At 39.4% G+C, this 27,927-nt stretch overlaps 1 protein-coding gene across 1 annotated transcript in view; it reads right to left on the reverse strand.

Annotated features, from left to right (window-relative positions):
- Positions 1-13,817: 13,817 nt before the first annotated feature.
- Positions 13,818-27,927, reverse strand: part of CEP126 (centrosomal protein 126) — a 41,271-nt gene continuing 27,161 nt past the window's right edge. Inside the window, exons 6-12 of the mRNA XM_074901465.1 lie at positions 25,733-27,866; positions 22,657-22,818; positions 21,077-21,201; positions 20,701-20,788; positions 19,436-19,666; positions 16,990-17,054; positions 13,818-15,183 (exon numbers count right to left, since the gene is read on the reverse strand). Of these exons, the coding sequence (XP_074757566.1) occupies positions 15,076-15,183; positions 16,990-17,054; positions 19,436-19,666; positions 20,701-20,788; positions 21,077-21,201; positions 22,657-22,818; positions 25,733-27,866 (2,913 nt within the window). The 3' untranslated portion in view covers positions 13,818-15,075. The remainder of the gene's footprint in view (positions 15,184-16,989; positions 17,055-19,435; positions 19,667-20,700; positions 20,789-21,076; positions 21,202-22,656; positions 22,819-25,732; positions 27,867-27,927) is intronic.

Genomic DNA, 27,927 nt, shown 5'->3' on the forward strand with positions numbered 1-27,927 from the left:
AAGATACATGATTCTGTCTGCCTGACGGAAACTGTAACCTGCATTCACATAGCAGTATGTCTGAGACAGTATATTTTATTAGACTCTTAAACCACCTTTATAGCTACACTGGAAATGTAGTAACGCCGGGTATGGGTTTAGTCACTGACCTGTTAATGGTCGATACAGTTTAGCACAGTCCCTGGCATGGTAGAAACTGTGCCAGCTAGCACTTTCCCCGACAATGTCCAAGCCCATCTCAGGGCTTGGCACAGCCTTGGGATGCTTCCCAAATGCAATATGAAAAAAGCCACCAGCTCTAGCTGGAAAGAGAGTTTAGCTGTGTGGCTGCAATTTGTATCATGCTTTTGGAGCTAGAGAATTGGCTCTGATCCATTGTATTTACTGATAGAGATACAGTCAAACTGATCCATACAGAGTCCGTTTAGCTTCTGGACACCCAGTGTACCGGTTGCACCGGACATGTTAGGAATTAGGATGCAGAGATTTCAAACTTGCTCAGTTTAGTTTTGGAAACACATTTTTTCACTTACTTATGGAATCCCAGTGCTTCAGTTACTTGGATAAAGGAGAATTGACTGCAAGTGAACAAAGTTGTGTCTACAGGGACGTGACCATTTTAGCATGGATATGCCACAGGTGCATATGCTTGGGTGATCACCAAGTTCTTATGTTATATGTTCTTTTGTAGCTAACTTTGGTAATCTCAGCTTGAGATCTAGTTTAAAAAAACCCGCTATGCCAAGAGAAAAAGTGAAGAAGACAGTAGACCTGACTCTGACTACAATGGCACGCGTGTCATCTACTTTCTACACAGTGCTTATGTCTAAGCTAGTCTCTGAGCACTCTTTCAAGTCATTAGAGACAAATAGGTACTTTTAGGGACTGATTCATCTGACCTATTTTTTATATATATAGGGACAGATGAATCGTACCTTAAAATTGCCTATTTCTCTTCAGTTATTATAAAGGAAGCACATGGCAATTATCTCACACATAATTTCTACACATCTGCAGGACACATATAGAACTTCTAACTCCTCAGTCTGCAGTGGTACCATACACTTATTTTTAACATTTTATTCAATGTTTCTGAATAAATGCATACACAGCAGCAGTAGGCCACCAAGGAGTAGCTTTCGGCTTACATCCAGTCCCCCCACAGTGGCCAGGCAGTGAAGGGTAGGGGCACAGACCTCAGTGGGATGTGGGTGACACAGCGGGACAGCTTGGGGGCCCTCCTCAGCACATGGCAAATGCAGTGGCCATGGACCCGGTAGGACTTGGGCTCTGCTACAGCTGCAGATTTACAGCATGTTAAACCTTCGGCTACTCAGCTGCCAAAGGAAACATGAGCAGCCACGGTAGTTACGTTCTTTATAGGAAATGAATAAGCACAAAAAGCCATCTGATACCCCACACACTGATGTGTGAGTACTGTCTTATTAAGGACAAAAGAGATCTGAGGAACAGACAGAGATGTGAAATCTAGTACTCCTGCTTTTTAAAATGTTAATAACTCTATCTTCCTTAACCCTTCAGTTTTTGTCTTGCCCAGAAAAAAAAAAAAAAACAACAAAAAAACTTTTAGACTCATTGGGTTTAATGTATCTTGCTTTTAATAGTACCAGACGGATCTTAAAATGCTATATTAATTATGGACCAGATGTTGTATGCAGTGCCAAGCTAAACTGATAGGACTGTTCAGGGCTGTAAGTGCTGTGCCACAAAATTATGTGTTTGTAGTCAGCTCTCAGGGGAAGGGTAACATGGCTGGCAGCTGCATACAACTGAAGGAGAATTTTGACCCAAGCGGAGAGGGAAAATCTGTATGATTTTAAGAATTCTGTTATCTTTAAAAGTCTCTTCCACATGACTTCTGGAAAGGATTTACACTTTAGTATTCAGGAACTGGACTAGGCATTTCCATTGGATTCACCTTGATCTGCCGCAATGTGCTCTGTACATTTATTGCTCTTTTTGGGTGCTGTTCAAATGCTGTATTTGTACTTGGTTTATAAATTGTAAGTGAGATTTTAAAATCCTTCAAAAGATGTGGACACACAATTTCCATTAAAATGAACGGGAACTTTGAACGCTGTCCCTTCAGGTGTCACTAAAAGTGTCTTGGACTATTATAACATTGTACAAAAAATTATTCATTTCAGTGTGCTGAATACTTTATTTCATGTTCTCTCCTTCCAAAATGAAAAAAAACCCAAACCCAAACACTTCTTTTGATGATTTCATGGCAACATATCTGTCTTGAACTGGGATTGCTATCAATAACACAAAAGCCAAATTATTCTGTAGATACTAATGCCATTTTTCTTCAGAATCATCTAATTTTTACATTCATTTACATTCTCCTCCTATATTTTCTGTATTCCTGGCTGCATGCAGCAAGTTGCAAAACTCAAGCTTTTTCTTGGCTTCTCATTTTGTAGAAGACACCAATATAAAAACAAGTATGTAATGACATTATTAGCAACATTTAATAATATAGGTATACAATATAGTATACTATAATACTTATTGCATGTATTTACCTAATAATATAAATTATATTATATAATAATATAATATAGGAATATGGCAAAATAGCTTCTATAATGCTCCCGCTCCCTGTGGTGTAGATTCCCAACATTTTAAAAATCTGTGAATAACAGATTTTGATCTATTGCCATGCTGAGTTACCAGGGATATGTGACTCCCCAAATGGCATCTGATCTATTATACCTAATTTCTTCTAGAATATAATCATACTTAACAAATGGCCGTTTGGATTTAGTGTCTCCTGATGGTCTCCTTCATCTAAACTTTTAATCAAAAGACTTTGCCCTGTATATAGTTTCATTTAAAAATCTTTGATAGGACCAACAGAAAATTTGAAAAGTGCTTTCCTGGAGCAGCCAGTTTGTGTAAAGGTCAAAAAGGTCACTTGCAAGGAGAGGTGAAAGAATCTCAGTATTTACTGCTTTTGTTGGAATAGCTGAGCCCAGAGGACCTTAGAAAATAGACTCTTGAGGGATTCTGCACAGAGATGGTACTGACTTTCCTTCATGCTGTTCTGGTGTTGGGTTGAAAATACTTGTGGAGTTTTCTTTTGTGTGGGGTCTCTGTTCCTCCATTAACAGGAAATGCAGAACAACTTAGAATTGGTCTCAAGGTTTATTTTTGTACTGGATGAAGCATGGAGATGAGCCACTCTCAAAACAATTTCAGCACAGATTTCTGTACGTTATTCAGGCTAAGTTTGCCCTCGCGATGTTCTCATCATTTGGGTTGCTATAACGCAAAACTATGCAATTATATTTGTACAGAGTCTCTCAAACGGTATGTACCCCATGGCATTTTCAGGAATCAGGTGAAAGAAGAGATGAAAGAGTCTGCTATAAATGCCAATAAACAGTAACACAAAGCTAGGAGCAGTATGCTCTCTCCAACTAGTATGCACGAAGGACAGCTGAACTGGACCCTACGTGGTGAATAAATAATACATTTAGAGCACAGCTGTGCTGGAGGCAGTTCAGTAGATGTGACTGTTGAAATTACTACATGTGCCCAAATGGCTTTCGGCAAGCTCTGCACCTTGCTGCAGGGTCTCCTGGGAATGGTACTACCTGTAGTTAGCTCAGTTTGCAGCTTCTCCTCCTTTCCTCTTCTCCTTCCCTGCCTGCTGAAGCTTGGATCTGAAAGTCTCTGCCTCTGGCCCTGCAACTGTTCTCTTTAGGTATTGGTCTGGTGATGGATATAAAGACAATAACAGAGGGGAAAAAAAAAAAAAAGGAAAAAAAAAAAGACCTAAACTGAAAAGAAAACAAGCTTATTTTAACTGCAATTAGAAATCCTCAAGATACTAATCTATGTAGCCACTGTCTATGTATCTGTGTAGCCACTGTCTTGACATGCATTGCCAGGTGCGGTTTCCTTGGTGGAAATGGTCTCTCTGCAGTCTTCATTATAGTGCTGTCTCCTTCCTTTCCTGTCATGTGCTCACAGCCAGAAAGAGCATAAAACATCTATCAGGTCCCTGGAAAGAGGGGAAGGTGGGTGGGTATTTTGAGCATGCAGAGTCTCTCTCTTTTGCAAGTACGTGTTTTCTATCCAATTACTTCTTCTTTGAACGTCCCCTGTCTAACAGCATTTGGGGATAGCCTGGCAATCAGCACGGTTGTGTTTTTACTTCCAGTGCTATCCATGGTGAGACACGTGAGTCAGAGCCATGAGGTGCTCCAGGTCCCAGACCTGGGTGTTAGCTAAGGTGTTCTGGGCTGTGAAGTAAAGCTGAGCCATAGGGATGCAAATCTCCAGAGATGGGAAAGATAGACACATGAGGTCTGTGACTCCTTAAGTGGCCCAACAGGGGGCCATGGTTGGACTTGGTGATCAGTTTGTTTATTAGAGTGGGATATAACCTCAGTGAGGTTGGAGAAGTATTTAATATTTCTCTTTGTCTTTACTCATTAGGAAAATGAGACAGCACAACTACTGTGACTGTTGGGGTGTGTGTGTATTTTTATATATATTAGAGTGACTAGAAGCCAGGATTCTCTGAAGGATATTAACCTCTGGAAAGATTCAGAATGACATGCACATATCTAAGTAGATAAATAAAATCAGGACAGAGGTCCAGTACCTAATCCATACCCAAAGTTTGTCTCCTGCCCATGCAGAGGATAAGGCATTTGAGAGCCCAAATCTACATGTCCCTGAGTATCTGTGCTCTGAAAAATGAGGTACCCTTAAAGTACACCTAGCAGATGCAGGTAACATGGAGCACACATCAGAGCAAGGTAAGGGGTGGAGAAGATGGCCCTGGTTCCATTTTGCGTAGGAGTCTAATGGTCAGAGCAGTCCCTCCGACAGTGAGTTTGCTATAACTATTTGCTTTTACCAATAGAAGCCTTTCTGTCAAGCTTATCTTTTTCAAAATCAAAGTGGGTGGATCTAATAACATGGCTTCTATAATTTTGTTTGAGTGTGTGAATACAAAAACGATTTAAGAAAACACACTGCAGAGCTTAATTCCAAAGCTGAGGCCACAAACTTTTGCGTAGCATCCTCCTGCATAAACTCAGCCCTGCTTTTCCCACTCTCAGGCTAAGTCCTCAAAGACATGAAAAGTGCAGATTTCAGAGGGGAGGCTGAGTGATCCTGCTGTAAATATTGCAGTAGGGAAGTGTGGATGGTGCTGAGAGCTTTCCCAGAAGGGGAACACAGAGACAATTGAAAACATTTGTTGGTTGCTAAGGTTTAACATAGGATTCATGGCTTTAAGCATTGTCTTGTCGTTGCAGTTTGACAGAGCTTTAGTAGCTGGAGTAGAACAAACCCTCTGGATTGCTCTTCTAGCTCTTCATAGTAAACGAAGTGTAAAATGCTAGAAATCATGTGCACTTGGGTAGGAATCTTGTAGAGAACTTCCTTGATGGAAAAAAAATGATTTCTTGGAAGTGTGGCTATTGTGGAAGATAAAGAATAGTTAATAGATTTTTGGAGGAAAAATAAAAGAAGGAAAATTTCACATTTTTCTGTCACTTAACACCAAACACTCAACCAAAGGAAAAAAGGTACAGATTAAGCAGAAGACTGCCAAAGTTAGTCAAAGTTTATCATACACATATTGCCTAGAAAATGTCATCCGTTACTATCCTAATTACTCCATATTTGTGCTGTTTGGCATTCAGCAACAAGTCATTAGCAAGATAGAAAAGCTGCTATTGCTGTACATTCTGAACTCTTCTGGAAAAAAGCTTGCAAAACAATGAATAGCACAGAAAGAGTGAGCAAGATGTTCCTATTTCTCCAGGTTCTCCAAAGAGCAAAGGTACATGATATGAAGCTGAGATAACCTGAATCCATTTCAAAATCTGTTTAAAAAATGAAGGTAAGAAATTCTGTGCAACTCAGAACAGTGAGGCCAGGAGCTGATTGAGAGGATGTTGCATTATTCCTTTTAATCTCTACTAGGAGTTCAGGCAGAGGAGATGAAAAACTCCAAAAAGAAGGGTAATGTCTGTTGCTAATTCAACATGAAAGACTCAGCTGTTGTACCTTTACTGGGAAGAAACGTGTCCTGTATTCACAGTGGAAATTGAACACATAAGACGTTGCTGTGGATCTCCACAACGCCCACTTCCCCCCATGCCCCTGCACTGCATAGGGTTACTCTTTCTATGTGTGCTGTGGCTGATCCGTGTTCTTTGCAGCAGTAGATGCTATTTAGCAGCAGTTTTCCATGATGTGGAGCTGGCTGCCATCTGAAGATCTGCCTGACGTGTTTCTGCTGCCCTGTCTGCTCACCTACTCTCAGCTGTTTGATAGATGTAAACTGGCCATCGACTTTGGCTTTGTGTGACTTATCTGACATGTGCGTCAGCTGTCTGGGAGAACATAGCTTGCAGGAGTCCTACTACAGCACTCAGTATTTGACAGGACTGTGAAAAATGGGCTAATTGCACTGTGTGTTTATTTATACCAGCAAGAGCACAAAAGTCAGTGCAGGTGGAATTGGGAAGTCACATGCCTTGATAATGATAAACTGTCCATGTTTCACAGGAGTATGAAAAAGTGGTGATGACAGCTGTGTGGCACTTAGTGACTTTGAAGCCAGATGCCTCCTGTATTCCAGATACACTGTCCTTTAATCTCCTGAGAGCTGTGCTGGATTTTGCTGTGCTCTGTGTGACTTCATCTCTTGCCGTGACACTCCGAGACAGACTCCTGCTGAGGTGGCAGAATTGGTCTGCAGGCTTCAGAGCTGCGTTGTCAACACATGTGGCTGGGACAGTCTATTTTCTAACATGGTGAGACTGGAAAAGGACCTCCATTTTCTTTTTTACAGGTCATCAGGCCAAATTGCCTGGCAGCATTATTGAAATATTAATTAATGTGCTGTGTATCCTCTTCTGTATGCACAGCAACTCTCTGACTGTTGGTGAAGAGCAGGTTCCAAGCCGTGTCCCTACAACCTTTCATTTAGCACAGAGACTCTGGGGCCAGCAGGAGGGAAAGTAGCTCTCAGGATATTATTGCTACTCCACCTACTAATGGTTCTTCTGCACTGGAAGAACATTCTTTCAGTGATTATGTATGATTTGCAAATAATAAGCTATCTTAGAGTGACTCAACCGTGAACAAACATAAATATGTGAAAAGGCATTTTAAGCCGTGTCTCCACAAATCTTTACATGTAATAAGCTTGAGTGTGACGTTTGATCCAGTAATCATTCTGAGACTTATTAAGGCCAGAAACATAAGCCATAGTAAATGCAGATTGAGACCACTCTATATTTGACTATTTTCCTGAGAACTTTGTGACCTAAGTGTGTAACAGAAGCTTTCTTTTTTAAATAACTTCATGAATGTTTGCTGGCATGGCAAACCAAAAGAACAAGATACAATAGCCTCTTGGTATAAATCTCTGTTAATGAGATCAGGACTAGAAACCTCATTGTTCAACTCACATTCTGTCTGAACGCAATCTGCTTCTCAAATTATAAATCAGGGGCAACACACTGTACCATTGTGTAACCCTACACCCTGGCTCTGGAATGTTTCCTAGTCACAAGAGGATTGTCATCATTTCATTTAGGAGAGAACTATCAAACAGGCTTGGGTCTTATTTGGTCTACAACCCCCCGTCAAATGAAGACAAATTCTTTCCCCTTGCAGCAGGGTATTTTTGTGGCAACAATACAAAAGCATGTGTCATAGTGTGCCACATCCTGAAATCTAAAAACAAAAGAAAAAAGTTATTAAGTCTATCACTCTCAGGATTACTAAGGATTAAGAATTTGTTTCTATATCCCCTATATGTCTCCATCCCTCTAGAAAACAAACACACATGTGCAATAAGATCATTGAATTGGAAGGTTTAGTTGTGTCTGTAAAGGTGTATTGTGTGTGCAAAGCCTCTGCCATCCCACAAAACCTTACAGAACACACTGCTTCAAAAAGCAGATCCCTTCTGACAGTCTCAGTCTGAGAGAGGGACTTAATCACAGGGTGCGGATGGTGAGGTAATTTTGAGAGGTCTTAAGGACATAATTGCTTTCACGTTTTCATCCAGCTTTCTAACAATCCAGGAAAAAGGGGAAAGACTATTACTGGCCTGGGAGCTGTCTAAGAAATCCGAAGCTCACTCTTCAGCCCCAGCAAATGTAGGCCATTATACGCTTAACCTAAACATACAATCTTTCTGGTCAGCCAAGTCACCTTTCGATTTTGGTAGGACTCAGGCTACAGGAGGGCTCTCCAGGAGGGCAGAGGTTCATCCTTAACAACGTGTGGTCTGTCTCCTTAGTTCTGGCTGCTGTTAAGAGCAATATTTTGAAAAGTATGTGTAAATACTCATCCTTCCCCCCATATCCCTGCCAGCTGAAACTTCCCTGTGCTTTTCTCAACTGCTGAGAATGTGTGTGTTGGTACTGCCACAGCAGCTGTGCAGAGCAGCTCTGTTCTCCAAAGGGAGACCATAGGCATGGGCTGACTAGAAAACTCAGAGATCAGTGTTGCAAAGTGAATAGCTAAGAGAAAATTAACTCCAGCAAACTGACCATACAGTCTCTGAAGTTCATGATCTCCAGTGCCAAACCCTTTGCCTACAGCTGAGAACAGAGTTCAGACCTCCTGAACAGATCACGCAAATAGTTTTTGCTTTTTATTAGATGGCCATACTGAGAAATCATAAGGGGAAATAATTTCCACTGGCAAGAAATTACCAGTATATTTAAATGGACCTGAAACAAAACATTTCACATAGCTTTCCCTTCCCTTCCCTTCCCTTCCCTTCCCTTCCCTTCCCTTCCCTTCCCTTCCCTTCCCTTCCCTTCCCTTCCCTTCCCTTCCCTTCCCTTCCCTTCCCTCCCCTCCTTTCCCTTTCCCTTTCCCTTTCCCTTTCCCTTTCCCTTTCCCTTTCCCTTTCCCTTTCCCTTTCCCTTTCCCTTTCCCTTTCCCTTTCCCTTTCCCTTTCCCTTTCCCTTTCCCTTTCCCTTTCCCTTTCCCTTTCCCTTTCCCTTTCCCTTTCCCTTTCCCTTCCCTTCCCTTCCCTTCCCTTCCCTTCCCTCCCCTCCCCTCCCTTTCCCTTTCCCTTTCCCTTTCCCTTTCCCTTTCCCTTTCCCTTTCCCTTTCCCTTTCCCTTTCCCTTTCCCTTTCCCTTTCCCTTTCCCTTTCCCTTTCCCTTTCCCTTTCCCTTTCCCTTTCCCTTCCCTTCCCTTCCCTTCCCTTCCCTTCCCTCCCCTCCCCTCCCCTCCCCTCCCCTCCCCTCCCCTCCCTTTCCCTTCCCTTCCCTTCCCTTCCCTTCCCTTCCCTTCCCTTCCCTTCCCTTCCCTTCCCTTCCCTTCCCTTCCCTTCCCTTCCCTTCCCTTCCCTTCCCTTCCCTTCCCTTCCCTTCCCTTCCCTTCCCCTCCCTTCCCTTCCCTTCCCTTCCCCTCCCCTCCCCTTATTTTTTCTTTCTGCCACTCTGAAAGAGCATGAAGTATTGGATACAGATTAAATAAAAATATTGAACAATTCCTTCCTTCTCAAAACAAACACAAAAATAATATATACAATAATAGAGACTTTATATGTAGATTTGTGTCACCCACAGCCACTTCTGTCACCTGGACCGTTGCCACCATTGTTGCTGGCTTGGAATTTATATTCAATATTGAAGGAATCCTGCAGCTATGATTGGAAATACAATTCCAAAAACACTGTGGAGTCATCTCTAGTTATATGGGGTCAAATTCACTCTGGGTGAATTCTCTCTTATAAAAGCAGTGGTGTTAGAGCCAGACTATTATGAATATTATGGTGAGGACGATTAAAGGATATGGAACCTCCTGTCTACTTGATTGAGTAATTTAAGTGTTTCAGTGTATTTGATGACAAGAGAGTCTGATTATTCCCACACACCAACAGCCATGTTTTAGACGGCACTGTTCATATTCACTCTGCCCATATTTTGCTGATTTCTTTTCTAACGTGCATTGTCATTCCCATTTTGTCTGGAGAATTTGACAGCATCAGTCCAGTTCTCCTCTCCAGCAGGAGCTTTACCACAGCTTCTGCCAAGCAACTCAAGACTTGTGTACTAAATACTGGCCTAACACAGGTAAATACATATTTCAAGGGTGCCCTTTAGTCTCAAATGCTTTGAGGTACCCTCAGTCCTAATAGCCTGTGGTTGTACAGAACAGCACTGTTCACTGCTGCAATTTCACACAAAAGTTGGCTGTCCCCAAACATTGTAATAAATAAAGGTTTACTTGGTGCCCCTTCTGGCTGCAAAACACAGTGTTTAAAATGTTTGAAACATGGAGTACAGCTGTCACTAGTGGCTCTGCAAAGGCCCTCATCCCTTCACAAGGCTGCAGTTCTGTTCCTGTGAATGTGGTAGCTACAGAAAATACTTTTTCCCCATGAAAGCAAATTGGCCAGGAACAATGGCTGGAGGAGGCTGGTCTCTGGCCTCTCCCAGTCCCCTTCTTCCCTCCCATTACTGTTTCAGTTCTTGCCACCACCAAGACCTTATCAACCAGTCGAGGCAGGGACCCTGCTGCCTGATGCTCCTGGCTGGCAGAAAGTTCCAGAAGAGGATGGAGAGTCAGGGTCTTGTTCAAAAACCCCAGGCTGCTGTGGCAGCTCCAGCTGCAGTCCAGCCAGTCCCTGTCTCCCTGCCAGTCCCTGCCAGCACTGAGGACACAGCACTGTCCCCATGGCTGCAGCTTCACCCATCCCTCACATCCACAGCACCTTCATGCCTGTCACCGCTGCCTCCAGTGCCAACACCAGGCCGGGGCCCTTCTCACCCTTATCAGGAGGCCTCATGTCCATTGCCTCCTGCCACCCTAAAACCGAGCCGCGGGTGCTGGGTGGGTGGTGGCTATTAGCTCGTGATGCCCTCCCAGATGTAGTGGTAGGTAATATTCTTCCTGGCATTGGAGTCTGCTGCAGAGGAGATGGAAGAGAAGGTGGACCCCAGCAGGGGTGTTCTCACACCCTGAAACCCCCTGATGAAGTGTAAAGGTTGTATTGACATCAGCCCCTTTTTTCTAACCCTTCTAACCCTGGCCATGCCTGCGCTTGGGAGGCTCCTTGTCAATGACAGCCTCATCTTCCTCTGCTCCACTGCCCTTAGCAACCCATTTGGGACATTCTCCCTGGCTGCTGCCTTGTATTAGCTGACGGGCTGAAGGCAGTGCTCCGCCTACACCACTTTTGTAACTTTCCCTGAGTAAAGCAGGAATGGGTTTATCATTGCAGACCCCATGCTGCCACAGAAGAGCTGTGGAGCTGCCATCTCATGCTGAAATCTTGCTTTCATTTGACCCTGGAGCCTTACTGCTTGCTCGCTTGTGGGCCTCAGCTTTGTAGTGTTCATCACAATCGAGTTTTCCCAGGTGTTGCAGTAATATAAATAAAATATGCCACAGGTAAATTCCCCTTATAGATCCATGATTTATGGATGGGCAAATTCACTCATTGTTGCCACCCAAGTTACAAATTAGACTAAGAAGGAAGCTCAGTGTAAAACAGCAAATTTCTTTCAAGAAGAACGTCTGCTTTCTGTGAAATCTGAAAGCTTAATCTTATAAATGAAAATTCATTTTGTGCTCTGGCTCCCCTGCTTAACTTTGTGTGACCTGTTGGTCTTTAGCCTCCTGCTTAAAGTATACTTGGTCACATGGGAAAGGATATGTACTGAGGACACGTGGTTATTTTCTGGGACCATTTGCATGTCATTCTATGCAAAAGCACTGAGCTGTACTGGCACCTGAAACCATCCCTACGGGTGTTCAATCAAGTTGAAAATCAGGCACACAGGTGCAGATTTAAAGAAGCTTTGTTGGTGTTTTGTATTTAGACTTGTGCTGAAACTGTAACTTTAACCTAGTTTTCATGTTTTCTTTTCATATTAGAATTTTATTGTAGAAAGAATATGGACTAGTTTCTTTAAAAAGCAGCAAAAATGGTAGGCAGAGTGAAGAGTTTTTGAAATAAATCTATGCAAAATTTAGTATGTTCATGTCTAAACCAAGCTTTTTTAAACATATTTACTTCCCTTCATACTTGAAATATAAAATTTTAATTTTTTTAAATTTCTATGTGATGAATAGAAAAGCTTGGAAACATCAGTCTGAAGAATAACCATCAACTAATGGGAACAAAAGACCCTGTTGGCTCTTCACAAGTGCTCAGAACCCATCAGCTGCCTCTGGGTCCACTCTCATAGTGCACATTCCTGATGCCAGAGTCACACTATTTAGCCACCTAAACGAAAGTGATACTTTAGTATTGTCAAAAAAGCCAGAGCGATCTAGGAAATGAGGTTATTTTTGAGTTGAAGCCTAAATCAAATAATTAATTTGAAAATATTTTCCTAGAAACATAAATGCAGGCACCTGTTTTTGAAAAAAAACCCTCTCCATGTAATTGAGGAAGCTGACTCATGGGCTTTGCTTTTGCCACCTAAACTGATTAACAGGAGAAGAAACCTGGTTAAGCTGCTGCTCTGGCTTGCTGACTAGCAGGGTTGTTTTTGATCCATGGCCTCTGGTATTTGGATTATTTGCTTTCCCCTCTCTTAATCTCTGTGGGGAAACTTTCCCTTGCTATTTAAATATTAAATCCCTGCCATACTGGAATGTCGCAGTGTACTGCATACAGAAATGTAAGGGCTCAGTATTTTCCGTGCAAACCAATTTTGAGTTCCAACTCAGAAGGCCTTTGTTCATTTGCTCTGAGGAGACACCCATGTCTTTTGCTGGGAATTTGACATGTATTTGAGCACCAAAGACTCAGTAAGTACTGACACACATCAGAATCCTTTAGGCACGTGGACTGCAGCTATGGTTTCCCTTTTTTGGCAGCAGTGTCAGGACAGAAGGCAGCAGTGATCATAAGACACCAAGTTTCTGCAGTTTTTATGTTTAAATACAGTTTATTTTAACAGGCTCGAGACTCAAGCCAGCCCCTTTAAGCTTATCAGATTTTTCCTCCAAAGATGTTGCAGTGCCTAGCGGAAGGAGAAAGGTAGCATTATTCCATTCTTCAAAACATGGCTTTGAAAAAAATCTTTCCCTAAACCTCCTTTGTAAAATTTCAGCTGCTAACTATTTGCTACACTAGTTTTGGCTGACGCTGTGTGCCAGCAGGTATCTCTAATCCCCTGATCAGTTGTCCATGGCTATGATGGGCACATGTTTTCCTCTTCTCTCCTTTTTACAGACTGGTTCCCTACTAAGCAATGGCAGCACTTATTAAAAATAATGGTATGATGATCTTGGTATGATGGGGAATAACAAAGCTTTAATAATACTTCTGCAAAATAATTAATTGCTGCTTTTGCGAAGATGCATTCCATTTAGAGAAATGCCAGTGTCCCTCTGGGTGCGTGTTCCCATGGTTGCACTGGTTCAGCACTGAGCCCACTCCTGAAATACAACTCTCCTAAGCCCCCATACGCTTTAACAAAGACTAGTGGTAACACTGTGTGGGGTTCAGGCACATCTCTGGTGGAAATATGGTAGTGCTTGAGTCCCCAGACAAACCCCACAATCCTCACTGTGTAGATATGAACAGAAAATCAGGCACTTAACAGGGAGTTATAAATCCTGAGATTTAGTAAATTGCTTTTATTGCTTCTTGCAGCTAATTACCAGCCTAGATTTGTTGACCGATTCTGTGCATCATATGTACCTTCCACAGCTTGTTTCAATGCTTATCTACTTCGTAATGAAACAGCAGAGGAAGAGGGAAGAGAGGAAGGTAAAAAGTTACCACTCCTTAGCAATTAACTAACTTCACAGATTTAAGTATCATGCTAGTTAACTAACAAAAGGCCTTTAATCAGAACTGACATAACAATGCAGACAGGTTTATCACCAGACACATCAAAACTATTGACATGTCATTCGTCATGCCTCAGATGAATTTAAAACAGAGGAATCAGTGTATAATTTGCCAATCCAAGACTGCCAGAACCAATCTGTCCCTCCGATATAACCACTTGCAGAGACAACTGCAAGTGCATCTAGTTCTGCAGAAAGACATTCAGATATGTTCTTAGACCATACATGCCCTTATGCAGAAAGTACTAATATTTGGCTCCATCTGGGTATCTTACAGACAGGAGTGGAGTCCTCCTCTCCAGGCCTGTTGTCCCCACTTAGCTTCATTTTATGTAGAGATTTAGTAATATGGCTTAAAAAGGTAAAAACAATCAGGAAAACCAAACCCCAGTTTTTGCGGATGAGCTAGCTGGGTCCTTATGGTTTTGTGTTTCTAGAATACTTGTTTTAGCCTAAAGCTGACATTGATGTAAAGAGGTTTCCCTATGTGCTTCAATGGAAGTGCATCTACATACCATTAGTAGTATTATTTCCTTCCAAAGCACTTTTCTTTCTAATTTTCTGACAGGTTCAGCCTGGGGTTCTTTACATGAGGAGCTAGGGAAGAATTCTTCTTTAAGTCCAGTGTTGATAAAAGTTTTGGGGAAAATCTGGAGAACAGGAATCTCCACAAATTCAGCAAGACCTGCAGGAGCCTATGCTAGGAGAAGTATGATGTTGGGAGCACAGTCAGTTTTAGAGCCATCAGGTGTAGCTCCTGAATAAGGGCAACACACAGTCTGCAGTCATTTGCAATACAGCCATCGATATAAAGACAAAAGGTGAAACTCCATGTATTATTTACTGATAATCAAATCACTTTTATAACACATATTTTACAATTGTAGTAGAATCCATTAGCAAATCTTAAAAAAACTTGAGAATTTATGAAAGTAGTTTACACATAATCTATGTAGCAAAATATTTGTTTTCCTTTAATTATTATGAAATTATGGGTACAGGAAATTTAAACAAACAAAACAAACACTAAAAATGGGAAGTATTTTCATTCTTTTAATAAAGTGCATAATAAAATAGACGTAATAAATGATCCTAAAAATGCTTACCAGTCAGTTGACATTGATTATTTGAGTTACTGCTTTTGTCTTTATTTTGTTGCTAATTTTATAGAGTCAAATAGTATAAATATTACATATAAAGTACATAAAGCTGCAATATCCTGGGGCATATAATGTCAGTATCTCCTGGGCAATTGCAATCGATTGCTGGCTGAGGCATCCTGGTACTGCTGTGAGGCTACTGCAGTGTTCACCAAAGGGGAGGATATACATTGCTGAATACTCTATAATAAAATGGAGAATATTAAGATATACATGTATATAAACAGTAATGTGATTATGCTTAATATAACATTCAAGAAACATAATTTGATGATATCATGTGATCTGTTCTCCATTATATAAACATCTGTGCACCTTCATCTCGATTTAGAGGTTGGTATTACAGGGTACAATGTCATTCACACAGATTACTGAGTTTATTTGGATGTTCTGAAACTACGAGAGCCAAAGCAGGTTGTTCTCTTGGTGAAGTAAAAACTTAATATCCCACCACTTCTCATGGCAGAAGATTTGATGAAATCTTGGTCACCTATACCTTTTCTGCAGCTAGGAACTTGTACGATAGTGGTTCATTCTTATCATCAAGAATTCCAAGCCAGTGTCAGGCATCTGAATGTATCCCTACAGTAGGACACCTGTTTAAATGCTTAAGTATATACTTGTAGGGAAAGAAGGGTGTTAAATGTCCATCAGAGAACTTACAGTTCCAGAGGCTGGACAGCCTGAGTAATGTCTAGTGTTTATATCTTATTTGTGAAACAAAAATTTTGCAGATGAAGAATTAGTGGGAGGAATCTTTGTCACAGACCAGCCAACCAAGAACTCTGACTATTGAAAGCCAGGGAAATGCATTGGTGGGAAAAGAGCTTTTTTTTTTTTTTTTTTAAAGTAGGACAGGCTATGAAGAAATCCCAGAGAACACACAAGATCAAAAATGCTTTAGTAAAACAGAGTTAGATTCAATAAAGGTACCTATACTACACTAACTGTTGAAAAATACAAAATTTACAAGTTGTTTAGCCATAAAGAATTAAATTTGTAAGACAGGAGGTAGAAGAGAGGAAGCTCAGGTTCCAAGTCACACCTACTACTAGGATTCACAAGAAGAGATGTAATGATGTGCTCCATGTTCTTTTCACAGTCCCACTTCAAAACCAGGCAATCATTTTAAATTTAGGAGCCTGGATACTTTCGGGGGCTTTTCAGTCTCAAGCTCAGTAAGTGGCAAAAGCTTTCTGAATAAAGAGTATTTTTCTCTAACATTTTTGGTAACAGTTTATCCAATAAAGTATATGAAGTATGTGAAAGTATATAAAGTATGTGAAGCATACAGTCATGTGTCTATATTTTTCCCTCAGTACAAATATATAGTAAAGGAGGAGACTGATAACATAGAATTATAAATACTAACTCCTGCATTATAAACTGAACATTTGAAATGTGTATTCTGTACTTTGGACACTCATCTGCCTATTCAGTTCTTCATATTCCATGTATCATAATTATTTTGTTTCAAACTGACAAGATTTAGAATATATGAAACAAAATACAAACACTTATTGAAGAAAGATAATACCTATCACTTATAGAACATGGCATATCTGCAGGTCAGAGTAAGAATTTATTGTATTACCAATTATTTTATGCACTACCATGCATCATTCCTCCCTTCCTCTCTATGTTATTAAGAAATACAAATTAATTATGACCAATATATAGTTCAAATAGACCCTGCTAAATCACTGTTTAAGAGTTCTTGGAATTTCCTGGACTTTGGAAGTGTCTTCAGATTCCAAAAGGAAAATGAAGCCAGAGGGTAAGGCAGTCTGGTATAAAACATTAAAGCCTATTCACAGTACTATAAGGTTCATATGTGTATTTTTTTTTACATAAATAGAAATCTGAGAATCTGGCAAGCCAGTTGAGCAGATTGATGTCAATGTTTTTGATTATATTTTTACTATAAAATAAGCCATAAGGTCAGTTTGTAGGAATTAAAGCTGGACATGTTTAAGTTAAATACTTACTAAAGGGGTGGTTATCTGCAAAATGTTTGAAGCAGATGGGTTTCTGGTAATGGCTTCTTGAACATCTAAAAATAAGACATATCATAAATATTATGTAAACTAAATACTACAATAGAAATATGATTCACAGTCAAATATTCAACACAAAACTTCACAAAGATTGTGGAAATATAGTTTAACAGCACTGGTTTTTTGCCCTTACCAACAGCTGCTGTATTTTCTAAGTTTGCAGCTATATTATTATCTGAACAAAAAAATTAGGGTCAACAAAGAAATCTAAAGCTAGAGAAAAGAGTGCCAGCTACTGTAGGCTGGCAACAAAAATTCCAGACTTAGACTGGTTAGTGACTGTTATTCGTTAAAAAGACCACTATGAAGGTGCACAGTTTTAGTCACTTAATTTGGTCACATGTGAAAACGAAGCCAAAAAAAAGGGGTTCAGAAAGGTCATGGTTTAAAAACATGTTTTTAAACTTGTTTTACAGCACCTTACTTACTTACAGGTACATACTTACAGGTACTTATATGTCCCATAAGTCTACCTGTAAAATTTCCCAGTTTCTCATTATCAATTTTAATCCCCCAATAATTAGGCAAGCTAATTAAATTTCTAAGATACATATATATAGGTATTAGATTAGTTTTCACAGTTACTTCATTTGCAGTTAACTCCTATGATTCTTTCATTGTTTCTTTCATATTCCTTATGTACTTTTCTAACAGTTTTCATAGTTTTCCTTTTCACACTTTGCACACTTCAGCTTTCTTTCTCCCAGTTTTTTGCCACATTTACCTTTGCCTCTACTGCTTTGTCATTTCTCTGTTATTTATACAGCAATTTATTTTCTATTTTCTTGTATTTCGTTTTTCATATTTACTTTCTTAACCCGAGCACATCATACTAAAACTCCTCTCTGACACAAGACAGAATTCTTCATGTGTATTTTCCTGGAACCAATAACCATAAGGTACAATATAATGAAATTTGGAACCGTTGTTTGATTACAGGAATTCTAAGATACAGTTGCAAAAAGTTTCTAAGTGTTGCAAAGATCTTTTATTCTGTTGTTGCAGTTTACAGGAAACTGAATCCTTTTTCCTCAAAGTCAAGCAATTTACCATTTGATGTAGAAACGTATGGGTAGCATGCAGAAGTTTAATAAGCCTGGGTTTAGTTCGATTCCAGTCAATAAGATGGTAAAATTGGGTATATGTGACCATGAAATGATGCAGTCCAGAAGGAAAAAGAGTGGAATTGTAAAATAAAATCAATAGACTTCAAGCAAGCAGACTCTTATAAACTCAAATAATCGGCATGTAAAATTTCATATGAAAAAAGTCTGAGGAACATGTAGAATTCAGGAGAGTTGGCAGTTTCATAAACAGCAAAAATAACAAGCAGAAGTTATTCCAATGATATGTAAAGACAAGAAGTCCAGTGAAGAGACCACACGGACCAAGTCACAGGGTCCCCATTGATTTCAAATACAGAATGGAGCACACAGAATACAGAAACTATGTCAGATTAATTAGAATTTTTTTGAAAGACCTGTATGATAACATAGGTCAAAGCAAACACTAACCATTAGATACAGTAGTAAAAGACCCAAGAAGTAAGTTTGTTCTACAAGTATGTTAGTTATAACAGGATGACGAATGAAAGTGTTAGCTAACTAATCACTGGAGAGAAAAAAATACCAAGAACATGGAAAGACTTTTCCCCCACATTCTTCAGCAGAATGGAAGCTGTGACTGGAGAACTCATGTCAAAAATACCAGTACAAAGCAGGTAAGAAATCTGCCCGGCATAGAGAAAAAACAGGTTAGAAAACACTTAGGTAAGTTTGACATTTTAAAAATAGTTGCATAAGTGATATTCACTTGAACATTCAGAATTGGTTGCAGCATTCTCACAACTTAGTATTTGTGATCTTTAAGAATTCATGGAGAAGAGGAACATTCTAAAAGAGCAGATGAAAGAAAATTAAAAGCCATTCATTATAAAGGGTTACGCTTGCAAAAATATAGGACATATAAAGGATAATTATTTGCAAAAATAATTGCAAATAAATTAAAATGAATATTCATCGGAACAGATTCTCAACTGAGGTTGATACATCTGATACATCTTCATAGAACAATTTTGACAGTGTTAGAAACAACAGCTACCATTGAGCTGAGCCAGTTTCTGAAGGTGTCTAGTCACATTTTGAATTATTTTTTTGACCAAGACAAAGTCACGAATATTTTAAATTAATTTCATTGACTGCAAGAAAAGTTTCATGATTTTGATCTGTTTGCTACATTTAGTAAAGAATAGTAATAATAATAACAGAAAAATATTTATAGCATAGGATTCATGTTTTTAATCCAAATTAATCCATGACAACAGAATAGAAAGTTATTTAATCACTTGACGTAGGTTCATATTTATTTTCAAACTTACCTTGTAGCCTTTGATTGAGATGATCAAGAGACTGGAAAATCTTCTGTTCTTCTACTGAAAGTGCACTCACGCCTGGACATGGAGCTCTGTTAAGCAGTAAGGGCTGTCTGGCCAGTCGCACACTTTCCATAGCTGCCAGGATTTCATCCTCTGCAGTGGATGTACTTGCTAGTTTTTCTGCCAGAAGAAACTGAACAGTGCTTTCTGAAATCAAAGAGATTACAGGGGTAACTTCAAATGAGAAGAGCTCATGACATTTAAATATACTGCTTGCTTTCATGACTTTCATGAAACACACAAAATTAATATTAAAAGGTCAAAAAGGTGGCAAAGTCAGGAAGCATGATATGTTAGAAAATGACATTTTTTAACACTGGTGAGGCCGCCCCTCAATTCCTGTGTTCAGTTTTGGGCCCCTCACTACAAAAAGGACATTGAATGACTCGAGCGTGTCCAGAGAAGGGCAACGGAGCTGGTGCAGGGTCTGGAGCACAGGTCGTACGAGGAGCGGCTGAGGGAACTGGGGGGGTTTAGTCTGGAGAAGAGGAGGCTGAGGGGAGACCTCATCGCCCTCTACAGCTCCCTGAAAGGAGGGTGCAGAGAGCTGGGGATGAGTCTCTTTAGCCTAGCAGAAAGCGACAGGACAAGAGGTAATAGCCTCAAGTTGTGCCAGGGAAAGTTCAGACTAGATATTAGGAAGCATTTCTTTCCAGAAGGGGTTGTTGGGCATTGGAATGGGCTGCCCAGGGAGGTGGTGGAGTTCCCATCCCTGGAGGGGTTTAAGAGTCGGGTCGACATAGCGCTGAGGGATCTGGTGTAGTTGGGAACTGTCAGTGTTAGGTCAATGGTTGGACTGGATGATCTTCAAGGTCTTTTCCAACCTAGATGATTCTGTGATTCTGTGACATAGTTAAGATCACTAATGCATCTTACAATTGGCACCAGAGCAAGTTCTTTGGAAATATGTAAAGATAGCAAGCGATACCTGTCCACATCATGCAGTTATGTATGATCCATATAGCTATCATACAGTTAAATGCAAACAGGAATGGAATAAAATGAATATATATTGTAATGCATTTATAAAACCATCAATGACACATGATGCTATATCTTACATTTCCATGAAAAAATTAGGTCTAGACAACTACCTTTTGTTACTTAGAATCGCTGATGACAAAAGACACAAGGGATGTTACACAGAGGATATATTAGGTCACTACTTTATGTATAAAAAAGAATTGAAATGGGATGTGTTACGATACCTTCATCAGACTTATAGGTGTTATTCATATTTCGGACTGGATCAAATGCAGATTGAACAGGACTCAGCAGCACAGTACATAATGAATTCTATCAAAAATATTATAAGGATATTTTAAGTGTAATTTAAGGCAACTATACTACTTGCTGAACATTTTAAAATTATTTCATATTACTAAATGTTTTCAAGTGCTAAAATATTAGGGCATATTAATACAGTGGTGTATTCTTTTATTCTTTTCATTAGCAGTGACTGCAAACTGACTAATCACACTGATTCAAAATAGTGTGACACTGAACAAATCTTTGATATTCCTGAAACTCTTTCCATTTTGAAGATAAATAAGCTTTTAATTTTATACAGTATTTAATATTTACCTGTGCATGATGAATAGGCTTCCATCTTTTAGAGGCTACACTTCGTCTTCTGTGTTCTGAAAAAGCTCTGTGTTTATTTTCATGGTTGTCAAAAACCTGGTTTTGTCTTGCAACAGCAACAACACCTTAAATGACATGCATACAAAAATAAACCAAAAATGTGTAAAAACACATTAAAGATAGGTGTAGCAAAACTAATAATGATGAGTAAATGTCTGTCCAAATTTAGATCTTTAGCTTGTGTATGTTTACATCTGATCTCGCTAAATGTATTTTCTTACAGTGAAAAGAGAGAAACAGGCACTTCTAAAGTACATTTAATTTCATGTTAGCATAGGACTATAAGATACAGACATAGATTGTATGTGGACATTTATAAGCAGGTTAAGTGAAGCCCCACTTTGAATCCCAGATAACAAAGATGGTCTGTACAAACTTACAAGGTGGTCTTACCAAGTAAGAGGGGGAATGAACGGTGAACTATGATACAACAAATATCAAATAATGTGCCAAAAAGTAATGCTTTAGAAAATAAGTTGCATTAGAGAGTAATCCTAAAGTCTAATTGTCCAACACAGTAAATGCCTGTTGCCAAGATGCTGTATCTTACATCTTAATAGATTCAACATTTGTTAAGATTACACAGCATTGCTCAGAAAACATGTAATAGTTCACACAGTCTGATTCATAGAATCACATAATGGTAAAGGTGGGAAGGGACCTCTTGAGACCATCTGGTCCAGCCCCCCTGCACAAGCAGGGGCACCCAGAGCTGGTTACCCCGGACCATGTCTGGATGGCTTTTGAGTAGCTCCAAGGGTGGAGATAGCACAAAGTCTCTGGGCAACTTGTCCCAGTGCTCTGTGACCCCCACAAGTAAAAAAAAAAGTGTTTCCTGATGTTCAGAGGGAACCTCCTGTGTTTCAGTTTGTGTCCAGTGCCTCTAGTCCTTTCAGTGGGCACCACTGAAAAGAGCCTGGCTCCATCCTATTTGCACCTTCCTTCCAAGGACAGACATTGATAAGATCCCCCTGAGCCTTCTCTTCCCCAGGCTGAACAGTCCCAGCTCTGTTAGACTTTCCTCCTAGGAGAGATGTTCCAGTCCCTTCATCATCTTCATGATCTTTCATTGGACTCTCTCCAGTCTGTGCATGTCTCTTGTACTGAGGAGCCCTGAACTGAACACAGTCCTCCAGGTGTGGCCTCACAGGTGTGATTCAAATGCAAAGTCATGGTTTAAAACCTTAGTTCTACAGTTTGGGATTTTGTAGTTAATCTTACTAATTTGTACATCTGTATACTAATTTTAATGACATTACTGCTGTATTTTCCCTCAGCTAGAGAGACACTGTACCTCAAATTTATCTCAGTTTTGTCTGGTGTAATAATACATTTTCAAAATTAAACCATCAAGTTTCAAAATTAAAATCGAATTCTTAATTAAACATTCATGCATACAAACTGGAGATGCAAATCAGCATTTTCATGTCCAAGTCAGGAATCTACACATCCAAGGAGATATTTTATACTCATCTGTAAACACAGTTACTTGATTTGTATATGCAGTTACTCGATTTATATATTTGCAGCAAAAGAAATCAATTCATTGATCCTAGAAGCAAATTTGAAACTAGTCATCTGGCTGCTGCCATCAACAGTAGCATGAGACACATCAGCTTTAAAAGGTTGACATTTAGTTATATGTGAATTACTGTGATGTGACACATGGTGCTCAATAGCACCTGAAAAGAAAAGGAAATGTGATCATGTTATATTGAATACAGGGGAAAATTTAAAAAGAAGCAGAGAAGAAATCCCTTGTTATATCAGTAATCACATAATGCTTTTCTGAAAATTAAAATCCAGAGTTGCTCTATTGATATGCATCGGCACTTAATTAGTCTAGCAAGACATGCTAGATCTGTGCCAAGGAAAAGACGCCTTTGAAAAACGTAAGACAAAAGTATAAGCAATAGTATCTTTAAGGGCATGAGATACTGAGCAGTCGACTCCTGTTTAACTATAAGCATGTGAATTAGTTCCGTATTTGTCACAGGCTAAATGTTAAACATATTTTTAAAGCATTTCACTGACTGAACACCAAAGGACTTAAAATCATTCTAATATCCAACTACAGTATAATATGTGTCACCCAGAAGTTTATACTTGAAGACTGGAAGCCCAATTAAAGGAAGATCCTCATGGATAACAATTTTATTTATTCATCTTGTTCTCACTTATTCTTTCTGTATATTTGGCCAAGCTTTGCAACCAATCACATTTTCTAGTGTCCTCACTGAACCCTGTAATAGAGCCACAGCAGATATTTTACTCAAGGTATTTCACTCAGTATTCAGTCTCTCATAGCAAGCACTTCAGGACAAAGATGTGGTGATCTATGTGCATTTGCAGGCAACTGAACAAATAATAGCAAGTCATTAAGAGTTATCTAGAGTATTTAAAATAAAGAAGACTTTTAAAACTAATCTTTTAGATTAGACTTAAAAAAAATCTAATCAGATACTGACAGAGGGTCATCCAACCAAATTTTAAAAAGAGGTTACTCAGCTCTTCCTCTAAAAAGCTGGAGCTATGTGACACTGGGGATGTAGCATTTAAAGTTGCAGTGAAGACAGTATTAGTAGCGCACACAACTCTGACCCAGTAAATTTTCTGATTCATTGATTTGATGTGCAAATAAGGACAAGAAGCAAGTATCTCTGCTGGAGGCAAGACATGGTAATGCAAGACTTCATTCATTTCCAATGTAAAATCCAATGGGTTAACTTAAGTCACACATATCTTAAGCTCATCTGTTTGACTTTGAACTGGAATGGACAGCAGATAACATTTCTCATTTCCCACCCCTGCTTTAGGCCAAGAATACTCACCTACATCTGCTCTTGCACAACAGAGCTGTTCTGAATCACTCCACAGTTAAAACTATGTATTAGTAGATGAAACTAGAAGTTCAGGTTTTTTAAATTATGGGAATTACTTATTTTTCTAGAAAGTATCTTTGAGCTGCATGGCCAGTCCTCAGGGTGATCCCAGTAGGTGAAGCAGTTCGGAGTGCTGCTTGTACCTGAAGCAGGGAGCTTCAGGAGCTCTGCCTCCAGCTGCAACCCTCAGTAGGAAGCAAACCAGCACACAATATACAAATTACAAGCAGGAGGATGCCATCAGTGCCCAAGGCACAGAATATAGCTAGGCTGAGACAGGCCAAATCAAAAAGCATGAAAGCTATTTTGAAATGTGAAAACCAGGAGATTAAAGTTTATTCTCCCCGATACAAGGAAATGATCACCTGCTTTGCAACTTATTTACTTATAGCAACTTATAATGATTTCTGAATATTGTTTAATAATCCTGCTTGCCCTGACTATTCTGTGGAAATTTACCAAGGACTACTGTGTTCATCAAAACAAAGCAGTTTTCTGTGGAAATTTACCAAGAACTACTACGTTCGGCAAAAATAAGAGACACATCCTTGGAAAGCAGATGGGTTCTAAAAAGTTGAGTCTTTGTAGTGGATAGATAGCCATATATGGGTGGTAGAAACTAATATACTGGTGCTTTTAGATAAGATAGAGGTGCTAAACCAGATGGAACCACTCTTGGTCAAGAAATTGGCTAAGAGAACCTGTGCATGCTCTGAGGAAAAGTACAAGGTGAACAAGACTGTAAATCTTCCTCCAAAAGACCCACAGAGACGACCACCAGCAGGCAATGCACAGGCGCAAAGAGAGCATGAACTGCTGTCACCAGCCTTTTGAACTAACCCAGCCTTACTTATGCATACGGATATTTGCATTATGCAATCCAATGAATATGTATATCCACACTCTATAAATTTCTGGTAAAAAGTGCTGCTGGGGTGCAAGCTTTGTGGAGAAATCCCCTTGCACCCCGGCCCCGGAGTAAACATACCTGCTTTATAACTCTCTTTGACTTGTAGAGTCTGTTTCCATGAATCATCCCAAAATTTCTTATGTATCTTTCCTCTATTTTACCAACCAATTTCTGCATCATATTGTTCCCAAGGTTAATTTTTAACAAAATGAAAGATTGGTCCTCAAATTTTTTCAAATTCTTTGTAAATCAGACATACTTTGCAGCACAGCAAAATTTGTCTGCTAGAAGCTCTTTAACTTATATTTAATTTTTTTGAGCATTAATGTATTACTGGGACTAAAACTTTAAAAATTTAGGCATTTACAGTGTCAGCATTTTAAAAACATGGTAGATCTACATTTCTTTCACTCTCAGGTGGCAGTGACTGTTGGACAACAAGCTATGACTCCCAGTTACCTTGTAAAACTTACTCATATAAACTTAGTCACTTCCTCCTATATTATTATTTAGTCCACCTGTCACATTTACTCGTTAGTCAGGAATATAATCTCAGGAAAAATACTTCCTTTTCATTTAATATTGTAGAGAGCTATTAAAAATGCAGATTGACGTTTGAGAGGCCTCTGGGCACCACTAGAATAGAAATGACAATGACAAATGGTGAAAACTTGTTAAAACTGGCTGTATTGTGTGAATGGATGAAAGGCTGGATGTTTTAACTGAAAACAAATTTGTGATGTAATTGAAAAAGACTTTCGTCTGAACATCCCCCCACCCCAACCCCAGAAACATGACTCTTACCAGTAGCAGAGTCTTGTGGAGCTCGGGCAGTATGTGCTCCTTGCCAGGAGGTACTTGTTTTTCCAGCTGCTGGGATATGATGGAGATGTAATCCATTTTCTGTGTTAACAGGTCTTCTTTCAGTGCAGGTTACTGAACAATCTTGACAGGCGCTTGTCTGAACAGTGTATACAGAACAAGTATTTTTTGCCCAAGGTTTGTATTTGGCCATGCTGCAGCCAGGTGTAGATATTGCAGTGGCCAAGTCAGAACGACAAGTAATACTCTCACTGTTTTCTGTACCGTTTCTATTTAAAACCCGATCTGCTAACACAACATGCCTTTCAATTAAATCATTCCTGCTTGTAGTGGTAGCTTGAAGACTTGAAGGTGGCAGTGGCTGACACCCAGGGCTGGCTGTGTTTCTGCCACTTCTGTTTCCCGGCAGAGGTGCGGATGGTGGGTGAGGTGCTAGCAGTTTCCCTGGAGCTTTTCGAGTTTTGTTGGCTTCAGCGGCCGACTGCGGTTGGATTATAGTGCCTGTTCTTTTCTTGGGCATAAAACTTGACTGGGCTCTTACAGATGTTGTTCTTCCAGTTATTTTTGACTTATTTTTGAGTTGATCACCTTTGTTAATTTTAGAATTATTACTACCTACTGGGAGTTTACTTTCTTCATCTTTTGGTAACATCCAGGCTTTATTAGCAGAAAAGGATCCAGTAGACATAAATATATTCAGAGATGTGCATTCTTTATTTGATTCTTCAGAGTTAACATTTGGTTTTGATATATGAAAGTTTTCCTGATGATTTTTTATGAACATAGGGTTTGAAAGTTGAGCAACAATACTTAAATTAGTCTTAGGAGCATTATTTGTAGTTTGAACATATTGCAGCTGTTCAGAAGATATTTTAGTGGTGTTTTTTTCATAGTATTTTTCATTATTTTCTATTATTATCTGGTTAATTTGATCACACCATTTTAGCTTTCTATTGTATTTTTCATTTTCTGCAGTTTTCTTTTTTATTTTTGCCAGTTCTAAACTGTCTCTGATAGAAGACATGGGTCGAGTTCCAAAACTGATCCCGTGGTTCAAAACCACAGCTTTGACATGACTGGGTACATCTTTAGAATCCTTCTTTAAGATACTTCTGAATAACTTAGCTCTTTTTCTTTCAAGAATATTGTTTTTCAGGGTTTTGTGCTGTGCAGGAATGCCAGAAGTGAACTCTGTGTCAGACACCAGTGATATAGTTTCAACCATATTTCCCTTTTCTTCCTCATTGTTATTCTGTTGCTTAACTTCGCACAGAACTGAGGCATTTGGTATGTCCTGAAATAAAGATGATCCTGGATTAATGTCATCAATACATTTAATATTTTCTTCTTTCGTTTCTGTCATTTTTCCTGATTTTGTTTTTAAAAACCCTGTACAGATGTTTTTGTCCTTTGGTAATGTATCAGCTGTGCTGGAAATGACAGTGGAATATCCCTGATTAGGAAATAAGATTATAGATGTTGCAATAGGTTGACTGGAGGTTTGCACAGATACAGTTCTTTGTTGTGGGGTCATTTTAAAACTCTGATCTTGCATCAGATCCTGATCCCTTTCTCCTGGAATAGAATCAGGGCTGGCCCAAGCTTTGCTAGGACTGAAAATGGGATGACCAGTGGCTAATGTGCTAGACATTCCAGAAGAAGGCTTGCTTCTTTCTTCTTTTATATTTTGCAGAAAACTAAATGTATTACTTACAGAGTTTTCTTGCTTACTAGAGGTAGAGAACTCTGCATTTTTTCTTCCAGATCTGTGAGAAGCAGATGATCCCTCTTCTGAATTGTTTACATGTTCAGCAGGAGTTAGAACATTATGTTTAGCTAAAAGATCATGAGTAGGTAAATTGTGGTAGTATTGCAATTCTACATTTCTCAGACAATTATTTAGATGCATATTTTTAGAAGTACTTTGAGCTGTATAAAGCAAACCATTATTTCTTGTCTGTGATGTTTCTGGATTGTACAGGACACAGTCACACTGTGTAGTCAAAGATGATTCACTCGATGTTGTGTAATTTCCATTTTGTTCTCCAGCCTCAAGACTGTCAGGGCTTGACAGGGTTTCTGAATCATCTGTTTTCTTGACTTCTTGATGAAAATTCTGAAATACAGGCATAAAAGCAGACTATTGCGTTTATCAAAAATGGGTTTTTTTGCTGATA

This window comes from Athene noctua, chromosome 1 (assembly GCF_965140245.1).
Source record: "Athene noctua chromosome 1, bAthNoc1.hap1.1, whole genome shotgun sequence".
Lineage (NCBI taxonomy): Eukaryota > Metazoa > Chordata > Aves > Strigiformes > Strigidae > Athene > Athene noctua.